Raw genomic sequence first — 12,447 nt, 5'->3', positions numbered from 1 at the left:
AAAATGAAGATCATGGCATCTGGTCCCACTACTTCATGGCAAATAGAGGGGGGAAAAGGTAGAAGCAGCGACACACTTCCTTTTCTTGAGCTCTAAAATCACTGTGGATGGTGACTGCAGCCATGAAATCAGAAGACATTTGCCTCTTGGCAGGAAAGCTATGACAAACCTAGACAGTGTGTTGAAAAGCAGAGACACTGCTCTGCCAACAAAGGTCCAGACAGTCAAGGCTATGGTCTTCCCAGAGGTCACATATGGTTATGAGACTTGAACAGTAAAGAAGGCAGAGTGCCCAAGAATTGACGCCTTCCAACTGTGGTGCTGGAGAAGACTCCTCAGAGTCCCTTGGAGAGCAAGGAGATAAAATCAATCTTAAGGGAAATCAACCCTGAATACTCGTCGGAAGGACTGATGTTGAAGCTGAAATTCCAGTATTTTGGTCATCTGACAGGAACAGCTGACTCATCGGAAAAGTCCCTGATGCTGGGAAAGATTGAGGGCAGAAAGAGAAGAGGGCATCAGAGGATGAGATGGCTGGCTGGATGGCATCACCGATGCAATCGACATGAGCTTGGGCAAACTTCGGGAGATGCTGAGGAACAGGGAGGCCTGGCGTTGGGAAGTATTGGCTCCGTGACTGAACAACAACAATCAAAATTAAACTAGTTCCTTTCTCATGAATAGTTGGTTTGTTTCTAATCTTTTCCTACTACATACAATGTTGCCAGGAGTAACTAAAGAGAAAACTGACAGTATCTGGCAACTTCTTTAATTTGGGGAAAGAAGATGACAATTGGATATCCAAAATATAAAGGAAAACAGGATGTTTCCTAAGATAAGATTATTTGTTTTTGGAAATGCTTAAATGCTTTTGGACACCTGTTTGAGGAACAAATGTCCAATAAGTAGAAGGTTCTGTATATTTCTAACTAAGGAAATTGGTATGAACTAACAACTGACTTTGAAGTCCTGGCCGTAAAGATGGTGTTTGAAGCCATGCAAGAAAATGAAGCTGACTAGAGAGCACTAGTTTTCTGTTCTGTTGAAAGAAGTACGTTTCTCATCAAAGATCTATGCCTTCTTATCTTACACTTTCTCAACTTCTCAAGGTATTCCCATCCACATCAACCTCTCCCTCTCCACCAGATCATTTCCAACAGCATGTAAACATGTTCTATGTTTCATTTTATTAAAAATATTCTCCTTGAATTCACATGTCCATTTCTCTGCTCCCCTGAATATTCAAACCTCCAGGAAAGTGAAAGTGAAGTCATTCAGTTGTATCCAACTCTTTGGGACGCCATGGACTGTAGCCTACCAGGCTCCTCCATCCATGGGATTTTCCAGGTAAGAATACTGGAGTGGGCTGCCATTTCCTTCTCCAGGGGATCTTCCCAACCCAAGGATCGAACCCGGGTCTCCCACATTGTAGGCAGATGCTTTACCGTCTGAACCACCAGGGAAACCCTACGGACTGTCCCCAGTTCTCTATCTCTCATTTACTCCTCTTCCAAACCCAGTCTGGCTGCTGCTTTATGACTGGTTTCATCGAGGCCACCTACAAACCCCATGTTGCCAAACCCAAAGGACACACGTCTGTTCTCATTTGACTAGATCTCTCAGCAACATTCAGCAACTGACTTGACAATTGACTAATCCCTCTCTTGTGAAAAATATCTCTGTTTCCATGACATCACACCGTTCTGGTTTTTCTTGCCTCATCAGTTCATTTAACAAATGATCAGGGAGGGATTTCCCTGGTAGTCCAGTGGTTAAGACTTTGCTTTCCAATGCAGGGGGTGCAAGTTTGATACCTGGTTGGGGAGCTAAGATCGCACAAGCCTTGATGCCAAACAAAACAAAATGAAAAACAAAAATAATATTGGGACAAATTCAATAAAGACTCAAACAAACAAAGAAACCAAATGATCAGGGAATCAACGAGGTGATGACACTTTTCGGGGTGCCTCTGACTTACTAGTGTACAAAACAGACCAAATATCTGCCTTTGAGGAACTTCCGTGGAGGTAGAGGAGATGAACAACAAATGCACAAAGTATGTATGTTAGAAGGTAATTAGAAAAAGAGGAGAGTAAGAAGTGATCAGGGATTCCCTTGTGGCTCAGTGGTAAAGAATCAGACTGCCGATGCAGAAGACACAAGTTCAATCCCTCATCCAGAAGGTCACACACGCTGTGGGGCAACTAAGCCCATATGGCACAACTACTGAGCCTGTACTCTAGAGTGCAAAAGCTGCACCTACTGAAGCCCGAGGGCCCTAGAGCCCGTGCTCTGCAAATAGTCACTGCAACAAGAAGCCTGAAAAAAGAAAGCCTGAGTATCACAACTAGAGAAAGGCCCGAGCAGCAACGAAGATCCAGCAAAAAAAAAAAAAAAAACACGAAACGGTGATCCAAGTGTGTATATGGAGGGGGGTCATAAAGTAGAACAGTGAGGTCACCACAGGCCTTGCTGAGATGGTGACATTTGGCCCAAGACTTGAAGGAGAGAGAACTAGCCCTACTGACCAACAGTTAGAAGGCTAGAATAACTGGCGCTGAATGAGAAAGGGGTAGCAGAGTAGGAGGTGAGGTTAGAAGTAATGAGGACCAGCTACAGAGGCTTGAGGACCACTGTAAGAATTCTGGCTTTTTTACAGTGAGGAAAAAGGAAGTGTCACCGTAGGATTCTGAGTTGGTAAATTACATGATATGACATATATGAAAAGTACCCTCTGGCTGTTGGGTTGAGACAAGATTTAAAGGGGTTTAGGTTAGAAACCAATGAAAGATCATGGTAGTTTGGACCATAAAGTGGTGGCACCTGTCAGAATATTAAGTGGCAGATTCTGGGTACTCTGAAGGTAGGGCCACCACAGTTTGCTCTCAGATTGGATGTGGGGTGAGGGTAAGCGTGAGAGGGTGAGGAGGTTAAGAGAAGGTGGGGACAAGGGAGGAGCCACGGCTGACTCCAAGGTTTTTGGACTAAGGAATGAGGAGTGGGGTTAGCATCAACTGAGACAGGAAGGTTACAGACTAAAGAGCTCTGTGGCAGATGAGAAACTCAAGTTTTGGACGTGTCCTACCTCCTTAGGGGCTTCTTGCTTATTCCATCTGATTTTTAAATGCTGGGATTTCTCAAGACTCAGTTCTCTTCCCCCCTCATCTTCTCCCATGGCTTTAAATACCACCTAGATACACAACCCGCAAATTGAAATCTCCAGTCTAGATTTTTCACCTGAATTCCAGACTGTTTACTAGACATATCTCCACCTGGGTATTTCGAAGGCATCTCAAACTCAACACGTTCTCTAACTTCTCTTCATTCCACTGACGCTGCCCAACCCCCCGCCCCACTGTCTCCAGCCTGAACCACTGCAAAAGCCTCCTTAATAGGGCCTCACATTTCCACTGTCCCCAGCGATCTTTCAAAAACAATCCTCGTATCATACCCTCATTTAAAGTAATTCATTGGCTTCCCACTGACACTCTTAGAATAAAATTCAATCATGCTACCATGGCCTACAAGGCCTGCTGCCTGAACTGGCCATTACCTACTTCTCTATCTTCATTTCAAACCACTTTTTCCTTTCAGAACTACGATCCAGCTTTCTTTCGGTTCATCGAGTGTGCCAACCTTCCTTTAGTGTATGCTGTCTGTCTGCCTGGCCTCCTCCTCCCTTGTTCTTTGCCTTTCTATTCACTGTCTAATGTCTCCACCTTAAAGGGGCCATCCCTCATCATTCTATCTAAAGCAGTCCATTCTGCACAGTCATACAATCAATTCAGTTGGTTTCCCCCTCTCCTCCATTAGAACTCAAGCTCCAGAAAAAACACAGGGGTTTTTGGCTTTGCTATTCACAGCAGTATCCTCTGGTACTTATTAAAACTTGTAAATACTGTTCAGAACTAATCTCCTGAACTCCTGAGGTCCACAAAAGGAGGGTCAATGTCTATCTTAATTCATCCCTACCTCCCCAGTGTCCTGCACACTGCCTGGCACACAGCAACAAAAAAATCTGTTCATATTTGCTGAAAAAATACATCGTGGTACGAGAAAAGGAGAAAAGGAGAAGTAAAACTTAGAAAGAATAGCACTGCAAAAGCCAACAGGGAAAATTTCAAGGAAGAAAGGTCAAATCTGCTGCCATGACAGTCTGACCCGAACATTCCTTATCACAGCTTGGGCACTGTGATCACACTGTCCTCCCAAGTGCGCCACCCCCAGCTGCCCCAATCAGTGGTTCTGCTATTTCAGCCACTTAGCATGCACCTGGAAGAAAAACTTTTATTAAAGACTTCAGTTGGAGAGTAAGAGAAAAAGAACCAGAATAAAGAAAAGTTAGTAAAGGTATCTCTTTGGAAAGTTACTTGATGTACTCAAGGACCTTGAGAAGGATCACCATTTCTTCAGTGGTAATATTGTCTGAAGTAGTCAAACTGGTGACTCACAGAGTAACTTCCCAAAAAAGGGGTGTGAGGTGGGCATAGAAATAGCTATAGTAGAACATCTAGTTGTTTTATGAGATAGTGTCAGGAAGGTATCTGTTATCAAGGATTAGTGATCAAGCTGAAGAAAGGTCAAGAGTAGCCTTTTGTTAAAATACCACTGAGAAAAGAAGATAGTTGCTTCAAATCAGAGTTAACAAGAGAGAATCAATACTGATGTGTTTGACTAAATACTGAAATTGAAGTTTTAGCTAGGGAGGCGATATGGGGAGTAATGGTTAAGGTGATTTTATCTACATAATTAGCAACAGTCCAAGACAAGGATGAGGACTTTCACCTCAACAACTGTATCAACATGATTTCCTAGCCATTAAGAGGTCTGAAACCCATCTGGAGACTGACAGAGAGATCAGCATGTTTTCCAAGTCACAGTGTAAGGACTATAACATGTGCATAGAGGTCATGCTGCTATTCTGAGAGTAGATAAGAGTCTGAGATTTAGAGTGTTTGAGTCACTTCTTGACATGAAAGGAATTATTTAGAAGGGGTCAGTAGGGAGCTATTTCAAATTTTAAAATCTACTTTTGGAAGTCTGGTGAAACCTTTAGATTTAAGGGCTTTCCAAACTCTAAGAGCTAATCCCTGATAAAATCCCCATTCTTACAGTCTCAAGAATAATTCAAAGCATTTCTGTTAAGTACTCATTTTTTGAAGAAAAAAGTTTTGCAAGGTATGTTCTGATCACGCTCTCACTGGCCAGGTAAAACATGAATAGGCATATCCTCAGAGTCGATGCCCAGCGCCCTATCCTAAGGATCTCTATACAGAGGCATCAGAAGCCTACAGTCAGTGGTCATGGCTGCTCAGGATACACTGTGATTTTATTTTACAATTATGTAATAGCACTCATCTTCAAACATGAAAATCCTGATGAAATCATACACTGAGTTTGAATCCACTATAGAGCCCTGACAGTGAAACAAAACAGGCTTACTTGGAAACTAAATTTGCTGATCAATAAAATGGCCGGCAAGATGTCCTGTTCACTTCTGTTCACTGGACAAGGCCAGTACTGGATATATAGGAGAACTTGATAAACATTTATTTAGTGTATAGATGATACTCTGCTGAAACAGTAAACAACCTCCACAGAAAACATGAAGTTAATGATTTGTGACAACTAAGAAAGTAGTCGATGCAATTTCCCTTTTGTTTCATCACTATTCAGATGCCATCAGTTTCCACAGTCCCAGGAACTGTCTTGCCAACCATGACTACTGTTAACAGTATCATATTTTCCTGCTATACTGGAAACATGCTTTCATCTGAATGGCTACCAAAAAGCTGTGAAGCACTGGAAGTCACTACAGAGAAACCAACTTAGACTCAGGAAGTTTCATTGAGAGCCCCTTTTTATAGCCTGAAGATAGAATGAGCCACTGATGATGCAGCAGGTCCAATATGCAGTGACAGTTATATGTTGCCAACCCAAAGCATCACACAGAGCTTTGTCAGAAGAAAACATTTTATATTTCTCATTTACTGTTATTAGATTGGTTCAAAAGTAATTGCAGTTTTACATTGTTGAACTTTGCCATTTGATAGTGGAATACATTTTTAAATAAATGTGGTTATGTTATACATCATTTTAATGCACATTTCTTGTTTTATGTTTTTTTGCTAATGACTTACTACTTGCTGGTTATTTTATATTTACTTTAGACTATAGAAATGCTGTTAAACAAAAAGCTAATTTGAGTCATTTTTTTAATTCGAGTTCAAAATGGGTCTGGGCCATAAAGCAGCAGGGACAACTCAAAACATCAACAATGCATTTGGCCCAAGAACTACAGTGCAGTGGTGGTTCAAGAAGTTTTTCTAAGGAGATGAGAGCCTTGAAGATGAGGAGTGTAGTGGCCGGCCATCAGAAGTTGACAAAGACCAAGTAAGAGCAATCATCGAAGCTGATCCTTTTACAACTACACAAGAAATTGCCAAACAACTCAACATCAATCATTCTATGGTTGTTTGGTATCTGAAGAAAATCAAAAGATGGGGGAAAAAAGTGGGTGCCTCATAAGCTGACTGCAAATAAAAAAAAAAAACAAAAAAAACTCATCATTTTGAGGAGTTTTCTTCTTTACTCTACTCAAAAACAAAGAACCATTTCTCAATCAGACTGAAAAAGTGGATTTTACATAAAAACTGGAGATGACCACCTCAGTGATTGGACTGAGAAGCTGCTCCAAAGCACTTCCCAAAGCCAAACTTGCACCCCCAAAAAAGTCATGATCACTGTTTCATGATCTGCTGCCCATCGAATCCACTACAGCTTTCTGAAACCATTACATCTGAGAAGTATGCTCATCAAATCAATGAGATGCACCAAAAACTGCAATGCTTGTAGCCAGCATCATCAATGGAAAGGATACAATTCTTTTCCATGACAACGCCCGACTGTACCTCACACAACCAACGCTTCAAAAGGTGAATGAATTGGGCTACAAAGTATTGCCTCATCTGCCATATTCACCTGATCTCTCGCCAACTGATTACCACTTCTTCAAGCATCTCGACAACTTTTTGCAGGGAAAACACTTCCACAATCAGTAGGAGGCAGAAAATGCTTTCCAAAAGCTCATCAAAACCCTAGGTATGGATTTTTACACTATAGGAAAAAACTTATTTCTCATTGGCAAAAATGTGTTGATTGTAATGGTTTGTATTTTTATTAATAGACATGTGTTTGAGCCTAGTTATGATGATTTAAATTTCATGGCCCAAAACCACAATTACTTTTGTACCCACCTAATAACGTTAGTTTAATAAGATCCAGAAAGAAGTACTTCCTGAATGTATTTGTTGAGAATGAGGAATACAGAGGAGAAGGCTTTGTCTAGTTCAACTTAGGACAAATAGTCTGGTCAGAGTAGGAGAAACTTTGGAAAGGATGCCATGGCCTCTAGGGTGATCAAAGTCTGACTATCTGAATGCAGAAATATTGAAACAAGTACTCCAAACTGGCTGCTACTGAGGTCTACTGCCTATCTCTAAATCCACCAACAGCTGAGGAAAAAGATGTAACTCAAGTCTTGATAATATACTACAATAAGAGATCTGGTAATAAAAAAAAAATCTGAAGTCTTAAATAGACTGGTCTTTGATACAGGGGTTTTCTACTTATACAGGATTTAATTATCCCCTACAGCAAAAAACAATCCTGAAAACAGTCTATAATTCTAGCCCTAGGTAAGAAATGAGGGTACTTTTGTGGATCTCCCGTAATTATGATGTTGGCCTACAGCCAAAAGAAGGAAATGCTTTTGAAACATTAATGGAGGGCTTCAATATCACCACTTTGGGAAAGGGTATCAGTGGTAATCACAAGAGCTATTCCATCTTGGCAGCTGAAAGTAAAAGTGTCAGTTGCCCAGTGTGTCTGACTCTGTACAACCCCATGGACTGTAGCCTACCAGACTCCTCTGTCCACAGAATTTTCCAGGCAAGAATACTGGAGTGGGTTGCCATTTCCTTCTCCAGGGGATCTTCCCAACCCAGGGATCAAACCCTGGTCTCTTTACCGTCTGAGCCACCAGGGAAGCCCCTTGGCAGCTGAGTTATTAACATCTTCAATTGGAGGAATCATTTCACTTTCTTATACAAGTCAGATTCTGACCTACCAGTCCAACTGCCTTTCTTATACAAAAATCCTTTCTACACCTCTCAAAGGTGCCAATTCAACCACTGTTCAGAGACTCCCAGCCAATCCCACAGTTGAGTAGATTGTTAAAGGCAGTCTGACTCCTTGTAACCTTTCACCTACTAGCCCCTAGCTTTGACTGCAAAGGCCACACAAGTCATATCCTCTCACTTTGTCTACTTGACTTCTTCCACATATGTGGATAGCAACACTGTTTAGCCTTAGTCTTCTTTTCCCTCTAGAATAAGTAGGTTTCCTATCAGTTGTTTGTATAAGAAATTCCAGGTGCTCTAGTTCACACTTGGTGTGGGGGAGTGGGAAGCTTTCTTATATGCAATTCATATACACAATTTATACGTAAATGAATGTAGCAACTGAGGTCTGATTAGCCCAAAGTACATGGCTGAGTAGCATACTATAAATACAGAAAAGTAACATACTAAGTACAAAACAAATGTTACTTTGTTTAACTAGAACTTTAACAATGCAAGTTCTTTTTCAACTTGTCTTCTCCAACTACAAGTATATACATACATATATATCATCTCTTTCCACCATCTCTATACCTGAATTCCTTGAACTGAATGTTATTTTAATTTTTTTTTCCATTGAACAATTCTCTGCATATATTAAAGAATATTTAAGATTCTCAAGTCAGAGAATTCTATTCTCCTGTTCTAAGATTCTTGAGAATGCTGTGTATTTCTTTCTTTGGCTATGATGGACAGTAAGATGACCTTCTCCCAAAGATTCCGGCCCTCTTCATTTTTTCAGAACCAAGTTCAGAGAAGCAATCTCCTTTACTGAAACCTGCTTTGTTTTCTAGGGGATTATACTGTCAAGAATTTCAGATGTTATTGCTTATAGCAAAATTAGAGCTGCAGCTTTCCTACCACCAACTTGCCTCTGCAAGTTTTGTAATGTGTCACAAAAAACTCATTCACACCCTCTGTGTGTGTGTTGGGGGGAGGGGATAGGTAAGGGGCTGGTGGCAGGGGGATTGAAGAGGAAACTTCTGACAAGCAGTGACTTCTAGAGGCATACTTATTTAAGAAATGGAATCTAGTCTGAAAACAGAAAAGTTACTGTTCATCTGATTATTTTTTCCATTTGACACAAGAACTTAACTCCTTTAGGGCTAGCAACTATTGTTTAACTGAACTAAATATTTTAGATGAAAAGACAGACCAAATTCTCTAAACTGTTCTATCATGATTCATTTTCCTTTCCACCGATCTCTCATTCCTGTTCCTTGGAATTGAAACAAAAAGACAAAATCATACCTACCCACCTTCCATAAAATGTCCAAGTTTTAACTGGCTTAAAAAAAAAATGTTCCCCTACAGCTTACCCTACAATGTACAAACACATGACACTGTTTGGTCAGGCAGTTACACAATCCCACCTACAGTGAACTTCCAATGACATGCTTATGTGCATGTTAACATAACTAATAACGCACTACCTACAAAGAGTTTATAAAATATATTCTCCACATATTAAGAAAAAATGCAAAAAAAAAAAAAAAAAAAGAAAAAGTGAAAATGCAGCTGGATGCATTTATTTAAAAATTTGAGCAAGAAGGTTCTCTCTCATTAATCTTAATAATTCAGATAGAATTTACAGAGTTAATTAAAGTTTCTTATACACCTGGGTTTAAATGCAGAGCTTTAAAACTCTGGTTTAATATAGACAATTAGTAATTTTTATTACTTTCTTTCATACTTCAAATTCTTAATCTTATAACCTGTACCTGATAATTTGGGTAAATTGTGAGGGGTAACTGGTTCCTAAAATAAGTTTTCCATTTCAGTTTGAACAAACCACAAAGTTTTCCACTTCAGTTTGGTAAAAAGTGCTTTGTTGTTGGGATAGAGCTCAGGGTGGGATGGTTGAGAGGAACAAGGTCAACAGGAAGCTAATCCATAACCTTAAGTCTCTAAATATTACTATTTTCAGATATGAACTCATTAATGCAACAAATTCTTGAAAGGTAGCAACTAAGATCTTCTTTGGTTATTTTTATCCCACAGATCAAGCAAACAGAATCTGAGTAACACTACCCTTTGGATTATGTATCAGTCGGTTATGACGGTTTCCCAAATCAGTTGCTTAAATGTTGACTACATGGACAAGCAGGACAATTCAAGTTAGAGACAGCGGTGATCATCAAAATTTTAGGCAAAACTAGCTAAACGTAAGATTAGACTTTAGTATTCTTCTCTTCCCTTTCCACTGCCCACAGGCTGTTCCTAGTTCTCCCACCAATGGTCCTCAAAACCTTCTCCCTTAAAAAGCTCCTCAATGGGAACCCAACAAATTTGTAATTGATGGAGAAAGCATACTTCCCAGTAGTATTTACATTCTAAATCAGGTACAGGTTAAGACAAACACATTTCCCAATGAAAGTGTAGAAGCAATGCTTGTGAACAAGGAAATCTTTCTTATGTTTCTCGGCTCATCATTCCAGAGTGCTTTAAAAAATACACTTCTGCTTTTCCAAAAAAAATACTTTAAATAATCATGTAATACACGATATGAAAAATCAGCATTATTGAAAACAGGAGAATCTATTCCCAATTCCAAGTCAGGCATGGCTCACTTGAGGACAGACATAATCACAATCCTTCTTCCAAGAGAAAAGTATAAATGCTTCATAGAAATAAGCTGTGTCCCGTCTCTAGTTTTTATATTCCTAAATTTAATACACATGTCATAAGGTGAACCTAGTAAACATACATAAAAATATGTATTATAAGTGTGTATGTGTGTAATTCAAACGATCTAAATCTCAGGATGACGCGAAGTTACTTCCAATTTAAAATCTAGACCCAAGCTAGAGTCCCCGCACCATTTTGCTGGCATTATACTACTCTCCACCCCAACTTATGTCTGGCAGAGACTACCTGCACGCATCCCGCACCCAGCCTAAGTCAGACCTCGGCTCTCCCAAACTTGACTATTTCCAGTTCCAGTCTCCAGAAACTTCCCAATGACTGCTACCCACGTAAACCCATTAACGCTAATGTGTCAATGGACTATTAAACTGATCCTCCTAAATTACATCCCTGCATTTTACGAAAGCCTTAAGAACGTTAACACAAAGGATTTTTAAGAGTTATAGTGGAAAGTGCAAGATAGGTAGGTTTGGGAGATAACTGGCCTTTAAAAATCACAAGGTCTACTTCGTCCCCTACTCTTTCTAGCCTGTAGAGGCCTTTTAGGGTAGTAAGACCGGAAGTGGGTACAGGTATTGTCGAAACAAAACAAAGCAAAAAAACCCCACAACAACTTCTTCCAGTGACTGTGGCACATTCACCCCCTAAACCCTAGGGGTCTCCTCACCTCCCATTCGACGACAACAAGAGAACCGGGACCGGAATCCCAGGGGGAAAGGCCGGGGAGAGAGGAGCACTGTGTCTGGTTTCGGGCCTGCGAACCCGGGTACGCAGGTGGGGTCTGGGGCGAGGCAAGGCGGCGCTGGCCTCGCTTACCTGCGGCGAAGTGGAGCGGAGTGGACTTCCTGCCCGCCGTGTCGCGGCTGTTCACCTTCTCGGGCGTCACCAGCCTCTTAACTCGCTCCACGTCCCCGTTGCGGCAAGCCTCGAACAGCTCGCGAGCGGCCGGCTCCACGGCCTCGGCCGCCGCGCCCGCGCAGGCCGCGCCCCCGCCGGCGCAGCGGCGGCCTGACATTATTCTGGCCGCCGCCGCCGCCAGGAGCAGCGCCAGCAACGGCAGCAGGAGCCCCGGCCCCGCGAGCAGGAGGGCGAGGCCCCCCGGAGGAGACGCGCTCAGGGCCCGGGCCGCTCGGCTCCCTGCTGTCACCGGGCTCGGCGCAGTCCCATGGCCGCGCCACCTCGCGTCCCTCGATCGGCCTCGCGACCTCCGGCTACCCCGCCGCGGAGGCACCGAGAACCCGCCTTTCGAGCTCAGCAGCGACGCGGCGGCGGAAGCTGGCAAGGCCCCTCCCGCCAGCTCCGCTGAGCCCTGGGAGCGCACGTGACGTCGCGCCGCGCGTGCGCGGTGGCAGAAAGCAGGCCGGACAGGTTTCGGCCAGCGGGCCGCGCGGAGGGGTTTGTGGGAAATGTGAGGCGAGAGCCTCTGGCCGTGGGTGGAGTAGGGGCTTCGTCCCATCGCCATCTTTGTGGTGGGTTTTGCTGAAGTTGTATGTTTTACTTATTGTCTTTATAAAAAAATGGATTTCTTAATCTGAATTTCCTTATTGCACACAAAGGAACCTTTGAAAGTTTCCCCCCAGTTTTGGATGTTATTTTGGACTTCTTACTGCGCACATTTTCC

General features: G+C 42.2%; 1 protein-coding gene across 1 annotated transcript in view; it reads right to left on the bottom strand.

Annotated features, from left to right (window-relative positions):
* Nucleotides 1-12,210, bottom strand: part of TNKS2 (tankyrase 2) — a 63,758-nt gene extending 51,548 nt beyond the window's left edge. The window contains exon 1 of the mRNA XM_043925248.1: nt 11,643-12,210. Coding sequence (XP_043781183.1) covers nt 11,643-11,841 — 199 coding nt within the window. The 5' untranslated portion in view covers nt 11,842-12,210. The remainder of the gene's footprint in view (nt 1-11,642) is intronic.
* Nucleotides 12,211-12,447: the final 237 nt, after the last annotated feature.

The sequence above is a fragment of the Cervus elaphus genome, chromosome 15 (assembly GCF_910594005.1).
Source record: "Cervus elaphus chromosome 15, mCerEla1.1, whole genome shotgun sequence".
NCBI lineage: Eukaryota > Metazoa > Chordata > Mammalia > Artiodactyla > Cervidae > Cervus > Cervus elaphus.
Note: the sequence above shows the minus strand (reverse complement) of the source record. Positions and strands in the feature narration are given on the sequence as shown.